A 25,318-nucleotide genomic window follows, 5' to 3' on the forward strand; every position below is an offset into this window, starting at 1 on the left:
TCGATCTTTGACGAAATAACAAATCTTGTCATTTGTGGCCCAACTGGGCATACTGTTTGCTGCAGCAGAAATGGCAAATAAGAAGGAGTTCTTAACAAATGTTGTTTTACAATCCAATACAATGCTGAATACAACAAATCTGTTAGATAAATTATATACCATGAGAGATGCAATGCGTCTGTGCGTAAATGCATGAATGTAAACATGAACCTAATACATCATGACGTCACACAACATTTTCTTGTGACTTTGCCAGGTTTGTTATGCCACTGTTTTGTCCTTTTTGGAGCTTGACAGCCTTTGTGTCTACATTTTCTTTATAGAAATGTGCATCATAAACGTTTACCGTTTAGGAAACTTGTGGTTTCAAAATGACTAGAGGGGTTTTGTATTAAAAGACATTAAGTAAATCTGTAAATTAGTGTAAATAATAATGATAATTATGTCATCCTTGTATTGGTAGTATTTATATCTACTTTATGAAATTTAGACATATTGGTTAAAAGGGTTAGTTCACCCAAAAATGAAAACTCTGTCATTAATTACTCACCCTCAAGTCGTTCCATCGTGGTAATATGCGTTGATCGTGGTAATATCCTTGCTGTCTATGGGAGGGTCAGAGAGCTCTCAGACTAATCATGGGATGAAAATTTTCATTGTAGAGGTTGTCCCTCGGTTATCCCAGGACTCTCTTTCTCTTTCCCACTGATGCGTCGAGGCGTGCCAGTGTGTTCATGTGATGCAGGAAGGATGTGTCCTAAAAGAGTTTGCATCAAGCCAAACTGCATCACTTCTGAGTCTGACACCGTTCAGCACTCGGATATTCCCCCTTTCGTTTTGCAGTTACATCGGGTGAAAGGGAAGAAACCGAAGAGAACGAGAGAAGGATTGTGAAATGGGAGCTACGGCATCATCCGCGCAACAAGACAGCAGATGTGAGGAGGAAGCAGCGGCGGAGGAGCTCACTGCAGCGGCGAGCGATGCTCAGGATGACGGCAGTGCTGATGACAAGGTAGAATGCATGAACCAGCCTCCTGCTGCAGAGAAATGCTTCACAAAGTTTCAAAGACACGAGCTCTGAATCTAAAGACACACACAGTTTGTAACTCGAAACATAGTGTGCTGCCTCCGTTACGGCATTTTTGAGGTAATGCAGAACATACAATGCTCAAAATGTTGTGTAGACGCTCTTTTCAGCTGAGTAGAAGGGATTTCTGAGTTTTGTTTTGTTTATGTCTATCAGGTGTTTATCTTTTAGGATAAGTTAATTAGACAATTGTTTACAGAGTAAATGTATAGATTTATCAAATAGTGTGGACTTTGGTGCTTTGGCAAATCTTAGCACATTTGTGAAAAAGTAGAGAGGAAAGTCAGAGAAAGTAGAGTCTTTATTACAGGATAACATTTTCAGATACATCAGACTAAAGCAATATACTTAACTTTGAAACCATTTTCTCTCAGAAATGGCAAGTAAATGTCTTAAACAATATACAGAGAAATAGCAAGTAACACATTGGATTAAACATGACATTTTGAGAAAGACTGAAATAGTATTTTGTTGTCAAACTTAATGTTTTAATTACAACTTAAATATTATTTATGTATTTATGTCTAGCAGTTCATTGCTTTTTTAGTAGAAACAACTGATATTCACAAGAGATCTTATTTGTGATTTTTCTTTCATATGAGGAAGCATCTTACCAGATTCTCAGATATAGCTGTAAGAAGAAAGGTCATATTGTCAAGCACTCTGAAATAAGTTACATTAGGATGAAAGTGTGTTTTGATTGGTGTGGAAAATGTATGAAGAATGTCCATAATGCAATACCCTGACTATCATTTGCAGCTACTTAACTGCAGTAATGAGAGTCAAAAGAAAGAAGATTAGGTGACTTTGTCCTATTTTTATAGGTGTTTGGCCTAAATTCGCTGTATTAACAAAATATGCTTTGGTTCTGGTAGTTCAGATTAGATAGTTTAGTTTAGTTTAATAAGAGAGCACATTATTTGATTTGAATTAATTAATTATATATATATATTTTTTTTTTATTGATCACTGTAGTCTTGTGGTTTGAGAACTGCAGAAGTTGACATATTTCTGTTAATATTGCAGACAGAATAAATTCAATAACACTGATAACAGATGCATCCTCAGCGGCTGCCAAATAATATGGTATCTTTTTTACTTGACTCCAAACTTTAAATTAGAATTACCAGTGTTCCATCACTACTAAACTGCTTCTTATCATGTGGGTTGAATTTCTGTCCTTGAATTAGCCCTTTGATGTTTGTTTGCTTGTTCATCTGAATTATTTTATTGGATTAAATGTGTAGGTTAAGAATTTTAAAATGCAATTTCTTTTCGGTTTTTGAAAATATGGTTTATTACATATCACAACTCCATCTCCTTTTAGATTTTGGGTTTGTCAGTTTTTTTGTACTAATGTGTGCACATTAATGGAGGGATATTTGTAGTGCTCTTATTCCCAAAGGATTGATGGAATTCTCCCTTACTGCACTGAGTGCATCGATTTTCCATGTAAAACTTGATGAGGTCAGCCATGGTTTAACAGGAAGTCTGTGAGATGGCTTTTAGTCAAAGGAGAGCTATGTGATACTCGGGTTCCATAAATGTGTTCATTTATTTTGTTTGGTTAGTTATCCCAAGGGCCATCTCCATCAAACTACATTGTGGTTAGGCACTTAACATTCAGAAAATGTAGTATTGTGATAACTTTTGTAAAAATGTTTGGGGAATCTCTTAACTTGAATCAGACTTCGTAGTTGTACTTTTCCATAGTTTCTATCTTTGGCCTGAGTGAGCAGTGCTGTACATACATGAGACAAACTATAATATGACAAACTCACTGAGATTGTTGCCAAAGATAGCATATAGATAATACGTATAGTTAAGAGCTACAGTGATGTAATGACAAATAATTTATAAAGTATAATTTACTTTGTTAATCACTTCTTAATCTGTCCTGTCTTTTCCATGTAGTTATTACAGAAAAACGGGCAGATCTCCAGTTTGAATGTAAAGACAAGGAATCATGCAGATGAATTAAATGGCAACTTTGAGGAGAGAGTACTTGCAGATGGTATGTAAAACTATATTATTGCCATTAATTTAATTGTTTCCCTTATTGTTTCCAAATGAAATGAGAACAGCACTTTTTTATAGTAGTAAATATCAAATATTTTTTGAGTATACACTTACCTTGGTACTTTTCATTCTTATTTAATTATTTATTTTTTGTCAGTTGGCTCAGGGTTTGTTACTCTGAAAGAATATAGCACAGAAACAATTGAAGACCTCCAGGAAATGGATGCTCTTCAACCAGTCACAAAGATTGAGAGCACAGAGATGGTTAATGCAGATAGTATGATTGTGAAGGAGGAAACTGTGGAGGACAACCAAGTGAATGATATCAATGAAGTTGGCTTCAAAAAAATCTTCAGATTTGTTGGATTTAAGTTTACCCTAAAAGAAGACTCATGTGAAAAGACTGAATCAGATGAAGAAGAAGAAAAAATCACAAGTCCCTCAGAGGACTCCAGTGACACCCAGGAGAACAGTGCAGTGGCAGCAAATGAAAACACACCTGATGAGACTCGAAAAAGTGAGGTGTCTTCCCAGCCTGATGCAGCTGAACCCTCTCAACAAACAGACAATGAAAAAGAGCTGGATCAGGACATAAAGATAGTGGAACATCATGTGGAGGACACACCTGAGAAAGAACTGGAAAAAGAAGGAAGTCCTGAGCCGGAAGAACCGATGTCACCAATCAAGCAATTCTTTACACAAGGACTCTTTGCCAGTTTAAGAAAGAAAAAGATAGAAGAGGAAATGCAAAAAGAGATTAAGGAAGAGGAACTCAAAAGAACTGAGAGAATGGGTGTAGAAGAGGCCGAAAAAGAGGACAGTAAATGTATACGCCTTGATATCCCTTATATTACATCAGAGGAAGAAAAAGATTCACAGGAGAAAGACAATGAAAAGTTGTTACCTGAAGTAGAGCTTCAGAATTCTCTAGGAAAAGATAAGGTACAAGGAAGTCCACTTAAAAGACTTTTCAGGAAATTTTCCACAAGAAGGCAGCGAGAAAGTAAAGCTGCAGAAAAGGTGATTGAGGCAGAGGAACAAGTCTCTGAACAGCCGAAACCATCCTCGGAATTGGCAGAGCTTGCAAAAGTGGAGGAACCAGTGGTTGGGGACCCAAAACCTGCTGAAGAGGAGCTGGTGGCTGATGTAAGCCCTCAAGAGTCCAAAAAGAAATCTGACACCACCGTTTCCTGGGAGGCACTGATTTGTGGTGGTTCTGCTAAAAAAAGAGCTAGAAAAACAAATGAGGATGAAACGCCAGACAAAGGAGAGGAATATGAGAAAACAACTGACTCTCCACTGGGAAGTTCCATTGAGGGCGATTTTGATCATCTCACATCATCTAATGAACAAACTGGAAGTCCTGCAGAGGGAGAGATGGGATCCACATGGAAAACGTTTAAAAAAATGGTCACCCCGAAGAGAAAGGTCAGAACTGGAGAAAGTAGTACCCCTGAGCAGATACCTTCAGACAGTGAGATGAACAAAGACGAACCATTTTCTAGGAAGAAACTCATTCCAGGGCATAAAAAGAGAAAATCAGATGAAAGGAAAGACCAGACATCCTCCGATGAGGCTGCAAAGGATCATGAAACAGGTGATGAAGATGATGAAACCCCAGCTATTATTCCTCTGTCTGAGTATGAAATAATTGAGCCTGAAAGTCTGAAGGAGGTGCATGAGCAACGAGTTGAAATCACAATAGAACATGAGATGCCAGAGATGACTTCACAAGTGTTAGAACAGGACACATCTAATAACTTTGTGCCCAAAATTGCAGCTAAAGTTCCAATTAACACTGGACCAACAGTCATACGTGGATTATCAGAAGACTTTGAAGAATTTACAGACTTTGTGAGCAAACATCAGCAACTGAGTGATATTCCAGAAGAAGGCATCAATGAGGAAAGCATTGAAACACCAGTATCATCTGCTGAGTGGACAACACAGGATGACACCTTAGCTGAGGACATTGTGGAGTTGACAGCAGAACTATCAAGTGAACAATTTATTGGGGATGACACTACTGAAATGGTCTCGGCAGTCTCGCAACTAACCGATTCACCCAGGTCATCTGGGCATGTTACACCAGTGTCAGCTGAATATGGCATACATACATCAGATGTGATCCTACAGGAAGCTATTCAATCTATCTGCATGACTCCAAGTTTTCAGTCAGTTACTACAAAAGATGAAAGCCAAGAATCTCTGGCCGTGTCATTTTCACCTTATATTGTACAGTCCTCCACAACAGAGCAAACAAAGGTTTTGGTTGCACATAAGAAAACTGAGGCAACAGCAATATGTACAGGCCTAGAATCTCAAGAAATAGAATCTGTTTATGAACATCCTCCTGCACCCTTAGTGGAGGTAATACCTGAAGTAAGTGATGCTGTCCCAACTGAATTAGTCTCTGATAACTTTACAAATGAAACTGAAATTGCAGGACTTTGGACAGATAAGGTCTATGAGGCTGAAATTAAGGAAATAAAGACTGAGTATCAGGAAGTAATTGTAAGTGAAAAGGAATCTGCCATTGAAACTGAGCTAAGTGTAAAGCAAGTTATTCAATTAGTGGCAGAGCCTCTTGTGGGAGAATCAGAGGAGACTGATATGGAGGAACAAATAGAGGAATGTACAACTGGTATTGAACTCAGACAGGTGATTGAGACAATGCAAAGTGAAGCTGGGCTGGAACAGTTTATGTCAGACTACACCCATGGTCCTGAAACAGAGTGTCCACTGCATTCAGTGTTAGAGGAACCTGTATATGAACAACCAGTAGCTGCTGAACCTGAAAAAGAGCTCACGCTTTCAGATGTTGAATTGTACGTTGCTGAGTATGATCAACCTGCATCCACTGAAGTAGTTGAGTCTTTGACACATGGTGATATAGACAGCAGTCCTGGCACTACCACAAGTAAAGAAGTCAAAGAAATAGAAATGAATGCTTCTGCTGTGGAGTGTCTGGAAATCACAGAGACTGATAGTATTATAAGTCCAATTTCAGATCACATACAGGCAGAGAAACTGGAATTAGAAGGGAGTTTAAAATTAGAAGCAGTTGAATCAATACATGTTGATGCCTGTGAAATACAAGTTGACGTAAAAGATGCAGTCTTATTAGCAGGTGATTCAGCGGTGACTGTGGAGAACATCAGTGGGAAAATGGAAGAAAAAGATTATGAAAAAATGGCACAGCAGGACATTAAGGAAATACATGTAGAAGAAGAGACAGGGGATGTTATTACTTCAGAAGTCGTTAAAAATATTGAGGTTGAAAATATTTCAGAAGCTGGAGATAAATCATTAGCCAGAGAACAGCTGCCAGCCAAGGAGGTGTCTCTTCCAGAACCAGTATTAGTTGAAGAGGCTGAAGAGCTCCATAAAGAAGACATTCAAATACATTTGGATGATAAAGTGGAAGACAGTGCAACTGACAGAACGGATGGGATTTTTGTGAAAGAGGAAGAGGAACATGCAGTGAAGGAAGGGCGACCTCTGACAGACAGCAATGAAACTTTTACTGATAAATCTCCTGAAATAATTGTTGATGCAGGAAGTGAAATTGGAGACATGGTTTATAAAATAAGAGAACACACAGTTGTTTCTGCACTTTCAAAAGATGTATCTGAGCACACAGAAACACCAGAAGAGCCTGATGCTAGTTCTGAAGTCATACTAAAACCTCTAGAGATAGTATTGCCAAAAGTTGAAGCAAAACCTGTAGCAACAGAAATTGTGGTTTCTCAAACAGAAGACTGGTGTCAAGACTCCAAACCAAGTCCAGAACTTCCCAAAGAGAATGCACAACCAGCAACAACGGAGAATATTAAGACTGGTAAAGTTTTAGGGATGGTTGCCATTATTGAGAACACAACAAAACAATCTGGGAAAGAGAGGCCTATGGTGTCTGAACCAGTAACACAGGTACTTGCAAAATCTAAACTACCAAAAGCAACAGAACAAGAGGGTGAAGCAATAGGTGGTGACCAGGCCCCAGCAATGACATCGTCAGAAATGAAAGAAACAACAGTTCCAGAAGAAAAAGATACAATGGCTGTTGCTCCCAAACCAGAACCAGAAGGGTTTGATTCAGGGCCGGCTATGATTGAAGTGCCTACAATCACAGAGCTGGCACAAAATTATACTGCTGCAGAAATAGAGGTTAGTAATATGAGTGAAAAGAAGAATGAAGAAGATGAAAATGCTAGTCTAAAATGTGAACCTCATGAACAAGTAACAGAAAAGATACTGTCAAATGAGTTGCAGGTAGACAAGACAGAAATTAAAGATGAAATAACTGCAGTAATGGAAATAACACCCACTGCACAAGAATCACCACTGACCTCTGAAGTTACAGCAAAAATGCCAGAAGTTGCTGTTTCTGAGATACAGTCACAAGTAGTGAGTGAACTCAGGGCTGAGACACTTGAAGTGACAGAACCAAAGGTAGAAATTACAGTGGCATCAGAAGTGAAAGTAGAGACAACTGTAGAAACACCAGTTTTTTCTGTCACAGCAGTAAAATCAACTCCAGCTGCAGTAGAGAAAACAGCCGTGTCCCCTGTAGTAGAGATCCCAGCCACAGTAACATCTGTTGTGGAGACTCCAGCTGTTGTTTCAGTTGAAGAGACTGTACCTCCAGAAGAGGTTACACTAGATGTGACCTCATTTGCAGAAACACCTGTGAGACAAGTAATTGAAACTCCCATTGTCTCCATCACATCAGTAAAACCAACTGTATCTGAAGTGGCAAAGACACCAGACACTGCTATGATTTCAATGACAGTGGCAGAAGCTGTATCTCCTGTAGTAGTTACATCAGCTGGAACTCCAATAGCATCAGAAACAGTTATGATCCCAGAAGTAAAAACCTCAGTAGTAACTTCGGCTGCTGAGACATCACTTGTGACACCAGTGGTAGAAACACCAGCTCAGATTTCAGTAATTGCAACACATGCAGCGCCTCCAGTTACACCAGCAGCATCAGAAACATCAGCTGTGATCCCAGCTGTAGAAACAGCTGTTGTTGCAGTTCCAGTTGCAGTGGTTAAGACACCAGTTGTGACCCAATTAGTACAGACACCAGGTCAGGTTTCAGTGATGGTAACAGAGACTGTCCCTCCGGTAGTTGTTTCAGAAGAGACTGCAGCAGTAGAAACACCTGTTGAGTTCCCAGTATTACAAACTCCTGTTGTAAATTCAGCTTCAGTTGCAGTGGATAAGACACCAGTTGTGACCCTAGTGGTACAGACACCAGGTCAGGTTTCAGTGATGATAACAGAGACTGCACCTCCAGTAGATGTTTCAGCAGTGACTGCAGCAGTAGAAACACCTGTTGTGATCCCAGTAGTAGAAACTCCCATTGTAAAGTCAACTCCAGTTGCAGTGGTTGAGACACCAGTTGTGACCCCAGTGGTACAGACACCAGGTAAGGTTTCAGTGATGGTAACAGAGCCTACACCTCCAGTACTTGTATCAGTGGTGACTGCAGCAGTAGAGGCACCTGTTATAATTCCAGTAGTAGAAACTCCTGTTGTAAAGTCAACTCCCGTTGTAGTGGTTGAGACACCAGTTGTGACCCCTGTGGTACAGACACCAGGCCAGGTTTCAGTGATGGTAACAGAGCCTACACCTCCAGTACTTGTATCAGCGGTGACTGCAGCAGTAGAAACACTTGTTGAGATCCCAGTAGTAGAAACTCCTGTTGTAAAGTCAACTCCCGTTGTAGTGGTTGAGACACCAGTTGTGACCCCTGTGGTACAGACACCAGGCCAGGTTTCAGTGATGGTAACAGAGCCTACACCTCCAGTACTTGTATCAGCGGTGACTGCAGCAGTAGAAACACTTGTTGAGATCCCAGTAGTAGAAACTCCTGTTGTAAAGTCAACTCCCGTTGTAGTGGTTGAGACACCAGTTGTGACCCCTGTGGTACAGACACCAGGCCAGGTTTCAGTGATGGTAACAGAGCCTACACCTCCAGTACTTGTATCAGCGGTGACTGCAGCAGTAGAAACACTTGTTGAGATCCCAGTAGTAGAAACTCCTGTTGTAAAGTCAACTCCCGTTGTAGTGGTTGAGACACCAGTTGTGACCCCTGTGGTACAGACACCAGGCCAGGTTTCAGTGATGGTAACAGAGCCTACACCTCCAGTACTTGTATCAGCGGTGACTGCAGCAGTAGAAACACTTGTTGAGATCCCAGTAGTAGAAACTCCTGTTGTAAAGTCAACTCCCGTTGTAGTGGTTGAGACACCAGTTGTGACCCCTGTGGTACAGACACCAGGCCAGGTTTCAGTGATGGTAACAGAGCCTACACCTCCAGTACTTGTATCAGCGGTGACTGCAGCAGTAGAAACACTTGTTGAGATCCCAGTAGTAGAAACTCCTGTTGTAAAGTCAACTCCCGTTGTAGTGGTTGAGACACCAGTTGTGACCCCTGTGGTACAGACACCAGGCCAGGTTTCAGTGATGGTAACAGAGCCTACACCTCCAGTACTTGTATCAGCGGTGACTGCAGCAGTAGAAACACTTGTTGAGATCCCAGTAGTAGAAACTCCTGTTGTAAAGTCAACTCCCGTTGTAGTGGTTGAGACACCAGTTGTGACCCCTGTGGTACAGACACCAGGTCAGGTTTCAGATATGGTAACAGACACTACATTTCCAGTAGTTGTTTCAGCAGTAACTGCAACAGTTGAAACACCTGTTATGATCCCAGTAGTAGAAAGTCCAGTAGTAAAGCCAGCTCCATTTGCAGTGGTTGAGACACCAGTTTTGACTCCAGTGACACAGACACCATGTCAGGTTTTAGTGGCAGTACCAGAAGCTACTCCTCCAGTAGTTGTTTCAGCAGTGACTGCAGCAGCAGAAACACCTGTTGTGATCCCAGTAGTGGAAACTCCAACTCCAGTTGTAGTGGCAGAGACACCAGTTGTAACACCAGTGATGATGACACCAACTGTGACTCCAGTAGCGGAAAGGTCAGTTGTGAGCCTAGTACTAGAAACTACCACAGAAGCACCAACTGCAATTGCAATGGCAGAGAGACCTGTTATGATCCCAGTGGTACAGACACCAGCTCTAGTTTCAGGGATTGCAAAAGAGGCTGCACCTCCAGTAGTTCTACCAGCAATGACTGCAGGAGTAGAAGTAAAGCCACCAGTGGCAGAGACACCATTTTCATTACCAGAAGTGCCTGCTGCGATCCCAGCAGTGCAAACACCAGTTACAGAGCAGGTAGCACAGACACCGACGACACCAGCCATGCTCTTGGTAAAGGCAACATCAGTTGTAACTGGGATGGAGGCACCCACTGTGACTACATTAGAAAAGGCACGACAGAAGACACCAGTAGAAGAGACACCTACTTTATCCCCTGTGATGATGGCACCAGCTATTGCCGCAGTTGTAGTAGCAACAGCGCCACCTGTTGCTACACCAGAAGTAAAGAAAGCAATGTTGCAGGTAGTTGAACAGGAGAAAAAGGAAGCAAAGTCAGAGGCTTCAGTTGTGTCTAAAGATGTTGAACCACCATTTGTGGCTGCGAAAGAGGTAAAGACATCAGTTTTAACTCAAGAGTGTATATCAGATGAAGAAAATGGGAAGGTTTCCTTGCGGCATACTTCAACAGAACCTCAGTCAGAGGTAGAGGAGGATGTGTGGGAGGATGCTGTAGATAATATTGGAGATTCCCCGTGTCAGGTGACACACACAGAGGATGCACCCCAAGATACTGCTGCTAAACAAATATCTGATGCTGCAATTTGATAGTGGCATGCTAAACCAGATGAAAGATTTGAAGTTGAGTTGGTAAGTCATTTTATTACATTGCATTCAGTTATCAGTCATTTTTGATGTCGGATTTAAAAAAAAAAATCATAACACTGATTCTATCATTTCAGGTGCAAGTTTAACAAGGAAAATTCAGAACATTTAACACCTGGAAGAGGCTGTGCTCAGCACAAAATCAGCTGGGATTCACATTTCTGACAACAAAGAAATGACCAAACCACTGAGAAGTAAAATTGCATCATTAAAGTTCCCTTAAGCAAAAGTGAAACCAAAAACAGTAGTTATTCAGTTGAGAGGCTGTTTTTTGATCATTAACTACATTTTTACATTTTACTTTGATGCAGAAAATATTTCAACATATAAAACCCTTCAAAAGCAGCTATTTTGTCATTTTTACTGAGGAATTTTTGAATAATTATTCATACATTAGCATAAGCTTATGCCACATTATATCATGTTGTTACATATCTAAAAAAAAAAAACATTTGTACACATGCATTATATCTTGACCATTTGGCATATTTAGCATAAGAAAATGATTGTCATTGTAGAATGGGCAATTCCTGGTATTTAAAGATATTTACTAAATCAAGGTTAATTTCATTTTGAACCATCATATACCTCTTGATTTGCATCTAGGATACATTTATTTTATACTCTAAATACGATGTACATTTTACCAAATCTGTAATGAGCAAATCACTATCATGCTCTATCAAAGAGAGATTTAGACAGAATTCAGTCAGCTGTAGTCAATGACTGAAAATGACAGATTGTTTTACAAAGAACAGTCAAAATCTTATCAAACTCATGATTTATTTTTGTTGCCATGTCATTGTTATGAATATTTTTATTTGTAATTTACAGAAACACCCAATCTTAGAAAATATTTGTGGCTATATTTTTGGCATGAAAATTGAAGCATGCAATCTAATGTTGCAACTACTGACTTTTCCCCATGTTTTTTATTTTTTCCCCAGAAAAGCACTTAACATATATAAATGTTCCATGAGTATCAAAACACTCTGTACTGCATATGATCATTACAAAGTTGAGCATTTTTTATATTATAAAACCTGCCTTGCCTGTATTATGGAGGGTTGCGTCTGGCCTGATACAATAAGCCATGACATGATTGAAAACAAATTTTTAACTTATTCTAATATATTGCTAAGAAGTGTCCGAAACCACATGTACAGACGGTTTAATTATACAGACTATGCATCTTTGAAGAAATTGCAATATTAACAATCAACTAAATACAAGTTTAAATACAAAATGAGTGTATTGTTGTTCCTGGATTTTGCGACATTTGACATGGTTTAATTCAAATTATAATTTTAAGTTTTATTTAAAAAAACGAAACGTTACCAATTTTGGACTTGTAATTTATGAAAAGTTGATATACAGCATGCTAGTACAGTTTTTATTTCTTTTGGCGAATGGATGAAATGGATCTCATAATATGCTGTTTTTTTCTTCTACTTGCAATGTAGAATTACTTAACTAGGCAACTCAGAAGTGTTTCTAACATTAAGTTTTGGCATATTATTCGTTTCAAACTAATTCACAAATGACCTTTCAATAGAAAAAAAGACATGAAAATGCAACGGACCTTAAAAAAATACTTATCTCTTAGTTCATAACAACACAAACATACAAATAGTTAAATACGGGCAATAAGCTAATACTGCTTTAGCATGACATTTCAAGAAGGAATGGTTACTTCAGGAATAGTTGTCTCTAAGTCCTTCTTTTGATTTTCCCCCAGTGAATTTTCTGCCAATGGTACAGTATCGCTCTCAGTCAAACACTGATGTTTGGGAACCTCAGAAGGACTTGCAAAAGGTGCTGCACACATGCTACATTTATATGGTCTTTCAGAAGACTGAAAGAGAGCTTCCACTTGACTGTTGTCTTCTCCACCACACAGAACCAAACTCTGTTTGTTGACCATAATGTACGAGTCTGTGTCCTGACTCAGACAAACGTGTCGAGCGGCTTGATTGGCTCTGCAGAAGTTCTTTCCGCAAGCACTGCACTTATATGGCTTTCCAGTGTGAATGTACATGTGCTCCCGCCAGTGACTTTTCTGAATAAACTTGCGAGCACAGGTCGGACACTCAAATTTTCGGCGTTTCATTTCACGACCCATCTCGGTGCCCTCCAGGTTGTCTATATCAGCCATTTCAGAGGGCGGCGGGGTGTCTTCCATCCACGCCTGTTGATCGGTATCACTAATAACATCACTGTCAACACGCAAATGGTCCTCTTCCATATCCTGAACTTCAAGCTCAATAGTGTGACCATTTTGCATAGACAACACCTGTGGCTCAGTTGCTTGGTTGGTGTGGACACGGAGATGTTCCTTCAACTTGCACCTCTGGTTAAAACGGATTCCACAATAATTACAGGTGTAATGCTTTCTGGAGGAAGCACTCTTACTCGTTATGCCATATGTGAGGTGTCGGAACATTGTGGCTGCAGGATTCTGGGTGGGTGACTCTATGCCAACAGGTTGTAGAGATCTGTAATCCATATCAGAAATTTCCAAAAATGTTTGGTTAACGTTTTCAGAGTTTTTAGCATAAATGCCATCCTTGCATGCTGTATTTCTTTCAGGCCGGCTGTAAGTCTGATCAGGTATCTGTATTCCATAAAGCGAGTTTGTCAAAGGTACACACTGGGACTCAGGGTTTATAAGAAGACTTGCCTCCTGTAATAAAGGGTAGGCATGCAGGAATTTTACACCTTGCTCAAGGCGAAGAGGGTCAATGGGCTGTGTGGTGAATTTTCCAGTGTACATTAAGTTTAGCAGGTAGCTGAAGATATCTGCTTGTATGTCTGAAGGCCTCAGTCGAACACAGTTACTACAAAAGAGAAGCATAAAGAATCATTTAATAACAGAGTACTGCAAATGTGAACAAATAACTTTTTTGCAATCACGTTCGTAGTACCTGTCTTGATGGATGAACAGCATACGGAAGTAGTTTGAGAACGCTGCAAGAACGGCTTTGTGGGCTTTGAAAAGAACATCCCCGATGGCCACAGTACAGTCACAGAGAAAACCAAACTCTCTCTGAGCATTGAGGCGCTTAAGGAGAACGAGACCATGATGGGCCAAGTCCATTTTTTTCCACCTAAGCACACACACACACACACACACAAATTAAAAGAAAATATTTGTAAGGTTTTCAGTAGGTTCAGTCAATTTATCTTGCACCTCATTAAATATGCATTTCGGTCACCAAAACTCAATTTATTAAATAACATCTATAGCTTATGTGTCCTTGACCATATGGCTAAATAAATGTAAAAATTCTGGCCAATATATATTTTAAAGGGGTCATATCAGAATCAGAATGAGTTTTTATTGCCAGGTATGTTTACACATACGAGGAATTTGACAGAAGCTCCACAGTGTAACAGAATGACAGTGACAGAACAAACACACAGATAATAAAAAATAGAAAAATAGAACAAGTAAATAAGGAATAAAAATATACAAATCGACAATTGATTTCACTTTGAACAATGCGATTTCAATTTTTCCTTTCTCTTTGGAGTGTTACAAGCTCTTGGTGCATAAAGAAGATCTGTAAAGTTGCAAAGACTAAAGTCTCAAATCCAAAGAGATATTCTTTATAAAAGTTCAGAGTCAGCCACACCTACCTAAAACGGCTCGTTCTAACACGCCCCCCCATAAAAGAAAATATTTTTAAGGTTTTCAGTAGGTTCAGTCAATTTATCTTGCACCTCATTAAATATGCATTTCGGTCACCAAAACTCATTTATTAAACTAACATTTATTAAATAACATCTATGGCTTATGTGTCCTTGACCATATGGCTAAATAAATGTAAAAATTCTGGCCAATATATATTTTAAAGGGGTCATATGATGCGATTTCAATTTTTCCTGCCGGGCGTGCTGTTTATAGACCCCGCCGCCTCAGCTCACGCTAAGACACTTTACAACACTGTTCCAGAACAGTTTAACCCAAATATCCAGATGTGTGCAGCACATTTTATGAAGGACTGTTTACTGATCCTGGTAGAGTAACGTTAGACTAAAATGTCGGCAGGGCGGCGTAACATTTCCGTCACACGCTTGAGGTATTCGGCCAATGGAAAATAATGTGTTTTTTTAACTTTAAACCACATAAACACATTTCATTACACCAAATACACCAAATAATGTTATTTTTAGCAGCATCATATGACCCCTTTAAATATATTCAATATATATGATGGAAACAGAAGCTCAATATTTTCGGAATTGAACATTTTTAAAATGGGCAAGATAAAAAAAACGTCTCAGGTTACTTATGTAACCATGGTTCCCTGAGTAGGGAACGAGACACTGTGTCCTTGGCCAGAAAAATAACGTTCATCAAGATATTTCGCGACATCACTTTTTCACCCGCTTCACGGCAAGTAAAGACTCGCCGTGGCGCGATCCATAATTTCCAAAAGCTCATCATACGCAGGGCAGGAGAATTGGGAAGGCTCAGCCTCAGCTTCTTTGCCCTCCTCAGCTATTTCCTGCTTTTGCTGGGCTGATCCCAGCAGAGCAATGGCCCCTGAATCAGACAATGTTAATGAAATAACATCATCCTCCAGCGGCTCACTCTCGTGCACAGCCGACGATCACGAAAGGGAAACCCCCCTTCAAACTCATCGGCCAGATCCACCTGTGATCCCCACGAGCTCATTCCCTTCCGAGCCTCAGCAGCGGTGGGTCCTGGATCGCGGGAAGCAGATGGCTGCCCCTGCTTTCCTCGAAAAGAGAGACAAACAAGAGCGGAGCTTTTTTCCTTGGAAAAAACGCTCGCAGTGCACGCTGATTGCCCCCTCGGAGACATCGCGTTACATGCTCTTTGCCCAAACAAAACAACGCATAGATTGTGTGTGTCATCAGATGTTAAACAACGTCAACACGGATGCACACATCCTTAAATGCTTTGCTAGTGCTTGCCATAATGAGATAAATAGAGATCGCTCTTACCACAGAAATGCACGCTTCAAACAAAATAGTCAATGAAGACGAAGAAGAGAATGATGTGTAGCTCCCGGCGCCTATTTATACTATAGTCGCACCGGTAGTGACGTCATGGCTGTCGCCGGCCAACGAGTTGGTGTTTTTCAATGTATGCATCAGACACGGGTCACGACGAGGCGTTCCCCATAGCGACCCCTAGAGACGCAGTTCGAAGTTCCCATGAAAGGGAATTCAATTTTACAGTAGGCTACATTTAGTATGAATGCATATGTGGTAACTATTTATATATTGTTATATTACACTTTTACAACAAATAAAGTTTTTCCCCCCTCAAATGTGATGTGCATGTATTTTCTTGGACTGAAATATACGGAGGACAAAACACATTTTTAAACGGTTTTGAAAAATAAATATTTTTTAAATATATTTTAAAAAGAAATGGAAAAAAATGGCGAAAAATATATTGGCATAAAATATATTGATGTAAATATATTCTGAATCATATTTGTGCAAATATATATTTTTGGCCATTTTTTGTATATTAATTTGATTGTTTGTGTGTGTGTGTGTATATACAGTAGTCAACATTTGAAGTGGATCAAAACCTTTCATCAAAGTTGTCCTAAAACCAAAATGCGTTCTTGTCTTAAGACAACTTTGATTAACTTTTTTGATTCACTTCAAATGTTGACTACTGTTTATATATATATATATACAGTGGGGCAAAAAAGTATTTAGTCAGCCACCAATTGTGCAAGTTCTAAATACAGTAAAAACTACTTGTTATAACATTCCTCACTTGCAAAACAAAATAAAAATTTAAATGTAAAAACCTACATAATGTCCTATTTCAGAAGTGTGCTTTCAAATAGGTTTTGAGGCAACTACGTGTGTGTGTGTGTGTGTGAGTGTGTGTGTGAGTGAGTGTGTGTGTGAGTGAGTGCGTGTGAGAGAGTGAGTGTGTGTGAGAGAGTGAGTGAGTGTGTGTGTGTGTGAGAGAGAGTGAGTGAGAGAGTGTGTGTGTGTGTGAGTGAGTGCGTGTGAGAGAGTGTGTGAGAGAGAGTGAGTGCGTGTGAGTGTGTGTGAGTGAGTGCGTGTGAGAGTGAGTGAGTGTGAGTGAGTGCGTGTGAGAGAGTGTGTGAGAGTGAGAGTGCGTGTGTGTGTGAGAGAGAGTGAGTGAGAGAGTGTGTGTGTGAGTGAGTGCGTGTGAGAGAGAGAGTGAGTGCGTGTGAGTGTGTGTGTGTGAGTGAGTGCGTGTGAGAGTGAGTGAGTGTGAGTGAGTGCGTGTGAGAGAGTGTGTGAGAGTGAGTGAGTGCGTGTGTGTGTGTGTGAGAGAGAGTGAGAGTGTGTGTGTGTGTGTGTGTGTGAGAGAGAGTGAGTGAGTGTGAGTGAGAGAGTGTGTGTGTGTGAGAGTGAGTGAGTGTTGAAGCCCCGCCCATGCTGGTGAATTCCGAGTACAAAAGTTTCCGCGGACAAATAGGAAACGCGCTCACGCAATGAATCAAATAAAATAACATTACGTTACACTTTAAACGAGAGAAAGAAAATCACACAGATGAACAGAGAAATGAAAACCGTTAATCTTCCGATAAGCAAAAGCAATGCCAAGACGAAAACGGTCAAAATATATATAATTTTCGGTTAAGATCCGCGAGTAATCGATCGTGTCCTTCGTTACTGGACTAAAAACAAGCCGACAACCGTTGTATTAAACACTCGTTTGAAATAAAACCTTTAAGCCGTCACTTACCGTCTGCTCTTTCGCGACAGAACTCGAATTGAGTTTAGTTTGCTGGCTGAAGCGGAGGAAACCTCTCCACCGAGCAGTAGAGCAGCACGAGTTCAGTCAGTCTGTAATCTGCTGCCGTTTTCCGGAGGCTTTGAATCACATGACGTGAGCGCGCGCCGTATCGAACGGCTGTCGATCACTAGAGGCTGATCGATCGATCAATCAACTGCGAGACCACTACAACATTTGTTAGCAGGTTCATTTGAGCTGCATTTTTAATAACTAGTGAAATAATGAATAAAAGTGTCAAATGTTAGCCTACTTAAACTTAAGGCTGTATGTGTTCCAAAAAACAGACACAGTTTGTCACAACTTGTAAAGTAAAAAAAAAAAAAAAAATCAGTGGATAAATGTTAGTATTATCAGAGGCTATGTAAGCACAACACAATTACAAAACCAAGTTCCATGCCATTGGCAACAAGGCAGCATGTGAAAAGTTGTGCACATTTTTGAGCGGCTTTATATTACTCAAACAGCTATCTGCTTAATCTGGATTTTACAGCAGGAGTAGAGTTTAGGACATAGATTCAACAGTGATTTCTATCCCACACCTTTCTGAAAAGGAGGCAAAACAGACACAAAATGAGCCACTATTTATCCAATACTTATAAAAAAAAAAAAAAAATTTTTACTTTATTTCGGGTCAGTGTCACATTAAGAATAGCAAAAGATAAGAAGATTTATCAATGAGAACTTCATCTACAGAAAACAAAATGATTTGCTGGTTTACAAAAAGTCACTATGCACTTGTAAGACTGTATCTGTGGGTCCTCAGAAGATTACACGAGCAAGTTCAAACATCACCTAAAGATAAAAGAAAATAATATATATATAGGTTTTGCATTGCATTTGTAAAATGTGTACTTTAAATCAAATTTGGAGGACATAAATATGATATAGACGTTTCAACAGTTTTTGACAGTGCAGCTGAATATTATTTATTGTCTATTGAAATCTTATCAAAAATGAAAGTCTGCTTAAAGTGGACATCAGTGTTTACTAACCTCAATGGTAATCAGTACGACGATCATCCACTCCAGTCTGAGACTGTGTTTCTCACTGAAGTGATTCCTCATCAGGTCTGTAAGTTCAGTGCAATGTTGTAACTTCTCGTTCACAACCTAGAAAACAAACAGTGAGCTAGGATCAAAGCAACATTTTATCAGGATATTTATATGTCCCTTAAAGGAATAGTTTACCCAAAAAATTTAATTTGCTTAAAGTTTACTCACCCTTAGGTCATTCAAGATGTAGATGTAGAAATTTAGCATGACATCACTTGCTCACCAATAGATCCTCTGCAGTGAATGGGTGCCGTCAGAATGAGAGTCCAAAGAGCTGATAAAAACATCACAATAATCCACAAGTAGTTGTCTTGTGAAGTGTAGCGGTCTAAAGTTAAAGGGATAGTTCACCCAAAAATGAAAATGTGATGTTTATCTGCTTACCCCCAGGGCATCCAAGATGGAGGTGACTTTGTTTCTTCAGTAGAACACATATGATGATTTTTAACTCCAGCCGTTGCAGTCTATCAGTCGTATAATGCATGGCCACTCATTGTTTACACAGTGCACAGTCATTGTAGGTACGACGGCTAATCAAAATGGTACTTACTTGCGCTTATCCGGATTGTTCAAACTGACTTAAAACTAAAAGATTACGTTCTCTCGTGCAAACTCATTCGGGAGTGGTGACTTTCCACGTATTCCCAACTTCTGAGCCTGCTCGCCGGAAGTTATGGTTGATTGCTCTTCAGCTGGATATCAACACACCCATTAACGTAAACTACGCCAGAGACGCGCGCGTACACACCTCACGCACCGGATGCCATGCGCGCTCAAGGAAGTTGGATGTAGTGGTGTATTAGAGGCAAAAAATTATATAAATACTGTTCGGTTTCTGGCACAAACCGATCGTTTCGTGTCTTAGGACATCAATGTGTCGTCACGAGCCGCAGGGTTTAATTTGGATTTGTCTGTGCATGTTTTTTTTACTCTCATAGATTTTGTTACCATTGCCATGCATTATACGACTGATAGACTGCAACGGTTGGAGTTAAAAATCATCATATGTGTTCTACTGAAGAAACAAAGTCCAAGAAACATCTTGGATGCCCTGGGGGTAAGCAGATAAACATCAAATGTTAATTTTTGGGTCAACTATCCCTTTAAAACAGGTTAATGATAGATTTGTGTCTTACAAACACACAGCTTTTCACATCACAAGATGTTATCTGATGGACTGGAGTGGTGTGGATTACTTGTGGATTATTGTGATATGTTTAGCTGTTTGGTTTCTCATTCTGACGGCACCCATTCACTGCAGAGGATCCATTGGTGAGTAAATGATGGAATGCAAAAACAAACTCATTTACATCTTGGATGGTCTGAGGGTGAGTAAATGTTAAGCTAGTTTTCATTTTTAGGCGAACTTTTCCTTTAAGATAGATACAAAAACATTTTGTGCAAGTACTTTCACTAACCTTAACTCTTCGGTTAATATTGAGGAACTGACAGGTCTTGTCATAGAGCTGCTCAAGATCTTCTCTGTCCCAGTAGAAATCAGGTGTGATCAGTAAATCAGAGCTGAGATTTATGCAGTGCCTGTAAAAGGTTAAAAAGATTGTAATAATTAAATGAAATAGAGCAGCAGCTTATCTCATACAAAATAAACCAGATAAAATGATCTGACCTCAAGGAAAAGAGCTCCCCTATCTTCTGCATAACTTCAGCCCTGGACAGTTTCACTCTTTGTCCAGACTTCAGCATCTGTTAAAAAGTTTTATGGCTACAATTACCTAATTTCACACTGAGGTATATTTAGCTTTTTTAGAAAAACAGAACACGTTTGCATCTGTGCCATTTAATATACAGAACTATTTTAACTTGCAAAAAGCAGCAAATGCTGGTATTACCTATGAAAGAGTACATAAGTGGATCTACCTCGGGAATTGACTGGATGGACTCAACAAAGTTGTCGAGAGAGACCTCCCATATTGCTAGTTTTACTGAAATCATGCAAGGTAAACACAAATATTAACAGGAAAATGCACAAATAAAAATATAATTAATCATCAATGTTTTTATAATTTATCAGTGTTTTAAAAAAATGTGTGAAAATGCAAACATATCCTACCTGACAGTGATAAAGCATTGGAAAATGCAAACTTCTCCAGAACAACCTGATCATAATCCAGCTCTTCATTAAACAAGAAAATTCCACGATGGAGCTTTGAATTACTCCTAAACCAACATATAAATAAAAAAAAACATATGAAAAAATACTGCAACTTTCAGTAGGTATTATATGATTTTTTAAGGGGTCCTATTATGCTCTTTTACAAAGTCTTGATTTTGTTTTGGGGGTGTACTAGAACATGCTCTCATGTTTGGTGGTTCGAAAAACGCATTATTTTTCACATAATTTACATTATTACAACACCTCTCTCCCCATCCTGGCACAAACGGCTCGATTAGTTCCGGCTTTGATGAAGGTCCACCTTCCGAAAAACAAAATGTGTTGTGATTGGTTAGCTGTCCCAGTGCGTTGTGATTGGCGAGCAGTTTAGACGGTGTTTCAGTACTGCCCCCCCCCCCTGCTCCGTCTTTCAACAAAAACTTTTTGGCGAATCCGGCAGGCACTGTACTCCCTCATGTAGTGGAAGCTGTCCTCAGTAAAATGCGCAGCACACAATAGCAAATTGGGGTTATAATGCTCAGGGACAGTTAAAAATTAAAATTGCAACCACTGTTTCCTGACCTCATCCGCTTTCGGAAGCCCAAACAAAGACGTTTGGGCACAGAGGTGAAAAAAAAACAGCGTTTCAGGCGGTCGCGCACCAGACGAGAAGCGCAGCGTCGTGCCATGTCTTTAAAATTCAAATACATTATTTTCTATGAGTTTAGGCACACCGGCGGCACCGTTCAGCATCTGTCCACGGCGCCCAGCTACGTCGTGTTGTACTTGTAAGCATTGTTCTAGACATGCCGAAAATTTTACGCTACAGCACAGCAGCTCTTCTTCTTGGTTTTCTCTGATGCACTAACTCTGCAGCAGCTCTTCTTCTTCGTCGTCTCGTCTGATGCGCTCACTCAACCAAGTGTTCTAACCACAACCTCGCCCCTCCCCACCCCCCAACCAATCGAATTTCTGTAGGCAGGAATTATTTTTAATGATATTCAAATGGGCCGCTTTGTGATATCACAAAGCCCGGAAAACAAACGCTGTAGTCCGAAAAACGAAATATCTCCCTTTGGAGTGGACTTTGAGATTTGTAACTTTCTAGATCTTTTTTATGCCCAAACATACACACTGACTCAAATTAAAAAAGTGAAAAAGCATAATAGGACCCCTTTAATATATGTTGCATATATTCACTCACTCTCCTACTGTATAATTGATCTCTTCATTTTCCCAGTGGACTAGGGCGACTTCATAGGGTTGAATTTCATGCTGTTCCAGTATCCTCATCACTGTCTTTACCTGAGTAAGGTACATCAAGGTTGGCTCACCAAGGTTGCATTTATTTGATCAAAAAGTCAGTAAAAACAGTAATACTGTGAAATATTACTACAACTCTTATTTGACTATTTTAAAATGCAACACATTCCTGTGATGCAAAGCTGAATTTTCAGCATCATTACTCCAGTCTTCAGTGTCACGATTCTTCAGAAATTATTTTAATATGCTGACTTTCTGACTTCAAGAAGCATTTATGCTTCTTCTTTTCGACACTGTTTTCAACATTAATCATAATAAGACATTTCTTGAACACCACATCAGCATATTAGAATGATTTCTGAAGCATCATGTGACGCTGGACTGGAGACTGGAGTAAGGATGCTGAAAATTCAGCTTTGCATTTTTATAATAATAATAATTTAAATAATATTTCACAATATTGCTGTTTTTTTACTGTAAACAGCTAATAAATGCAGCCCTGGTGAGCATAAAAGTCTTCTTTCAAAACCATTACAAATCTTAATTATTCCAAATGTTCAGTTATGAATAAAACAGAACTACTACTCACAGTTTTTTCTTCAACATTCCAGAACACCACAGAACCTTCTCTGTATGGTAAACAAAAAAAATAAAAAAATCAAACCCCAGAAATTCAAATGACAAAACATCATTCAGCATACCTGAAGATGAATATTGTGCCACTATCATAAGGTTTTGCAGCATTCTCTGTTCCCATCACCAAAACATTAGAAGCATCTGAAACCCACAAGATGTATTTACTGCAAATATGTGTATCCTGTGAATGTGGTACTTTCTGTGTACGGTCAAAAACATCAAGAATTGCTGCAGACCAGCTGACCTCTGGGAAATTCTTTGATTTCAATGAAGCCATGAGCGATGAGATCGTGACAGAGGGTTGGTAAATGGTACTGATCTGCAGTTGCGTATGCGATGCACTGCATCATGTCCTGCAAAACGTAGTTAGATACATAATTATATATGCCAAATATGATTTTAACAAAAATAAATAAATCATCACACACCTCCTCCAGACTGGGCTGATTGGTTCGTGAAGGCTGTTTGGTTCTTGGTCCCTTAAAAGTCCTTTTTCCCAGCATGCCTCCTTGTTTCAGCACTGACTTGTTGGCGGTTGTTGTGGACTGCAATCTCATTTGTAAACTCCATGTTTTGGATTTTAAATTGAAAGGAGTCAGCATTTCAAAATGTGGTCTCTGACACACTCCCCTCGGCAAAAAGCATCTATGGTTGTGTAAACTGGTGTGACGATTCCTCCCGTCTTTGAGAAGGTTTAGTGTAGATGCACTGGATGCCAGTGTTGTGCAGTTTAACCTGTTGGCGGGGACACTGTTTAATCTATTTAGTGTCCTGAGAGCAAAACCACAGGCTTGTGTCCTTTTCAAAGGCTGATGCAACCTCCATAAAATCTTGAGAGACATGCCTGTATGAATCAAACAGATTCAGCATTAAAACAGTGTCAAATTATGTCTACATCATCATGCATGTTGTGGCCAAGAGGCCTTTATTTTAACTGACCTTGAATGACAAGCATGTCAACACACTGCATTGCTCATATCTAATTATGTATAACCTTCCTCACAATTAATTATAAAGGTCAAATGCAATGGAAGCTTCATTCTGATCAGCTGACATAAAGCAGCTACACTATTCATTGTACTGTACTGTAAACGCGAGCTGTTCACTAACTTATATTAGATTCTAATGATTCACAGTAATTCATTCTCTTTTAGCGTACCTGCCGCGTCCCGTCCCGCCAAATATTAGAACGTTCGGTGACAGAAAGTGTTACACCGTAGATACATATGTTCCAACATTCTCAAACCTTCACATAAAGTTTATTTGACATTTCGAACTGCACGAGTGATCCGGGCACTTCCTGTATTTTGGTGACGTCCAATTGAACGTAAAAGTCGCTCCGCCCCTAAAGACTTATTTGGATTTTATGAATTTTATTTTGAACCTTATTGTTTATTTGGTAAGTTTCGTGTAAAAGCATATGCAAATCTAGGTTTGTTTGTTCTCTTAATATGTTTATAATAGGAAATCTGGTCGCAGTGATTTTGTCAAGTAAGACATGTTCCTGGATCAACATCTTTTGTTGATCCTGGTTCAACATTACTGTCCAAAAATACGGACTTAACCCAATCCCCACCCCTAAACCTAACCTTACCCATAATTTATTCCTAAAATCAGCGGGAAATGATTGATTAACAAGGGTGTAGAAGCACCTAACCCTGATTGTAAACCTAAAACTGACATTTCCTGAAAAGTAATCCCTCAATTCTGATTGGTTGATGGGAATGATGTTCTAGGATCAACAAGAATGTTGATCCAGGAACATGTTGTCTATCTATCTATCTATCTATCTATCTATCTGTCTGTCTGTCTATCTATCTATCTATCTATCTATCTATCTATCTATCTATCTATCTATCTATCTTGACAGAAAGTGTTACACCGTAGATACAAATGTTCCAACATTCTCAAACCTTCACATAAAGTTTATTTGACATTTCGAACTGCACGAGTGATCCGGGCACTTCCTGTATTTTGGTGACGTCCAATTGAACGTAAAAGTCGCTCCGCCCCTAAAGACTTATTCGGATTTTATGAATTTTATTTTGAACCTTATTGTTTATTTGGTAAGTTTCGTGTAAAAGCATATGCAAATCTAGGTTTGTTTGTTCTCTAATATGTTTATAATAGGAAATCTGGTCTCAGTGATTTTGTCAAGTAAGACATGTTCCTGGATCAACATGTTTTGTTGATCCTGGTTCAACATTACTGTCCAAAAATACGGACTTAACCCAATCCCCACCCCTAAACCTAACCTTACCCATAATTTATTTCTAAAATCAGCGGGAAATGATTGATTAACAAGGGTGTAGAAGCACCTAATCCTGATTGTAAGCCTAAAACTGACATTTCCTGAAAAGTAATCCCTCAATTCTGATTGGTTGATGGGAATGATGTTCTAGGATCAACAAGAATGTTGATCCAGGAACATGTTGTCTATCTATCGATCGATCGATCTATCTATCTATCTATCTGTCTGTCTATCTATCTATCTATCTATCTATCTATCTATCTATCTATCTATCTATCTATCTATCTATCTGTCTGTCTAT

General features: G+C 39.4%; 3 protein-coding genes across 5 annotated transcripts; 1 reads left to right on the forward strand and 2 right to left on the reverse strand.

Moving 5' to 3' along the window:
* The first annotated feature begins 664 nt into the window (after positions 1–664).
* On the forward strand, positions 665–11,783 carry LOC107586627 (A-kinase anchor protein 12-like). Its single transcript, XM_016274081.1, has 3 exons — positions 665–1,012; positions 3,002–3,101; positions 3,264–11,783. Exons 1-3 carry the CDS (start codon positions 896–898, stop codon positions 10,874–10,876), a joined length of 7,830 nt encoding a protein of 2,609 aa, XP_016129567.1. The 5' UTR covers positions 665–895; the 3' UTR covers positions 10,877–11,783.
* Positions 11,784–11,868: 85 nt separating this feature from the next.
* Positions 11,869–17,798, reverse strand: LOC107586571 (zinc finger and BTB domain-containing protein 2-like). The gene is made up of 3 exons (XM_016273998.1): positions 17,652–17,798; positions 13,858–14,040; positions 11,869–13,770 (listed from the first exon to the last, which is right to left on the reverse strand). The coding sequence occupies exons 2-3, from the start codon at positions 14,028–14,030 to the stop codon at positions 12,609–12,611; spliced, it is 1,335 nt and encodes a 444-aa protein (XP_016129484.1). The 5' UTR covers positions 14,031–14,040; positions 17,652–17,798; the 3' UTR covers positions 11,869–12,608.
* Positions 17,799–17,965: 167 nt separating this feature from the next.
* LOC107586664 (required for meiotic nuclear division protein 1 homolog) lies at positions 17,966–24,061 on the reverse strand. 3 transcript variants are annotated; one of them, XM_016274117.1, is made up of 13 exons: positions 23,706–23,776; positions 23,502–23,610; positions 23,195–23,339; positions 23,011–23,119; positions 22,832–22,907; positions 22,720–22,759; positions 22,072–22,172; positions 20,826–20,932; positions 20,633–20,697; positions 20,382–20,458; positions 20,173–20,293; positions 18,695–18,811; positions 17,966–18,494 (listed from the first exon to the last, which is right to left on the reverse strand). In XM_016274117.1, exons 1-13 carry the CDS (start codon positions 23,734–23,736, stop codon positions 18,462–18,464), a joined length of 1,131 nt encoding a protein of 376 aa, XP_016129603.1. In that variant the 5' UTR covers positions 23,737–23,776; the 3' UTR covers positions 17,966–18,461. The 3 variants fall into 3 exon arrangements, with proteins under 3 accessions (XP_016129603.1, XP_016129601.1, XP_016129602.1); XM_016274115.1 differs by having other exon boundaries at positions 17,987–18,494; positions 23,195–23,610; positions 23,706–23,773; XM_016274116.1 differs by lacking the exon at positions 23,706–23,776 and adding an exon at positions 23,926–24,061 and having other exon boundaries at positions 17,990–18,494; positions 23,195–23,610.
* Positions 24,062–25,318: the final 1,257 nt, after the last annotated feature.

This window comes from Sinocyclocheilus grahami, unplaced genomic scaffold (genome assembly GCF_001515645.1).
Source record: "Sinocyclocheilus grahami isolate Dianchi unplaced genomic scaffold, SAMN03320097.WGS_v1.1 scaffold84.1, whole genome shotgun sequence".
Classification (NCBI taxonomy): domain Eukaryota; kingdom Metazoa; phylum Chordata; class Actinopteri; order Cypriniformes; family Cyprinidae; genus Sinocyclocheilus; species Sinocyclocheilus grahami.

Excerpts from the sequence above, each read along its gene's own strand:
- LOC107586664 (XM_016274115.1), bottom strand. The coding sequence starts at position 23,736 with ATGCAGTGTGTTGACATGCTTGTCATTCAAG. Across the intron at positions 23,611-23,705 it reads TGACATGCTTGTCATTCAAG|GCATGTCTCTCAAGATTTTA; the intron begins GTCAGTTAAAAT and ends TGATTCATACAG. Across the intron at positions 22,908-23,010 it reads AATCAAAGAATTTCCCAGAG|ATGCTTCTAATGTTTTGGTG; the intron begins GTCAGCTGGTCT and ends TGTGGGTTTCAG.
- LOC107586627 (XM_016274081.1), top strand. The coding sequence starts at position 896 with ATGGGAGCTACGGCATCATCCGCGCAACAAGACAGCAGATGTGAGGAG. Across the intron at positions 1,013-3,001 it reads ACGGCAGTGCTGATGACAAG|TTATTACAGAAAAACGGGCA; the intron begins GTAGAATGCATG and ends TTTTCCATGTAG. Across the intron at positions 3,102-3,263 it reads GGAGAGAGTACTTGCAGATG|TTGGCTCAGGGTTTGTTACT; the intron begins GTATGTAAAACT and ends ATTTTTTGTCAG.
- LOC107586571 (XM_016273998.1), bottom strand. The coding sequence starts at position 14,030 with ATGGACTTGGCCCATCATGGTCTCGTTCTCCTTAAGCGCCTCAATGCT. Across the intron at positions 13,771-13,857 it reads CTGTTCATCCATCAAGACAG|TAACTGTGTTCGACTGAGGC; the intron begins GTACTACGAACG and ends TCTCTTTTGTAG.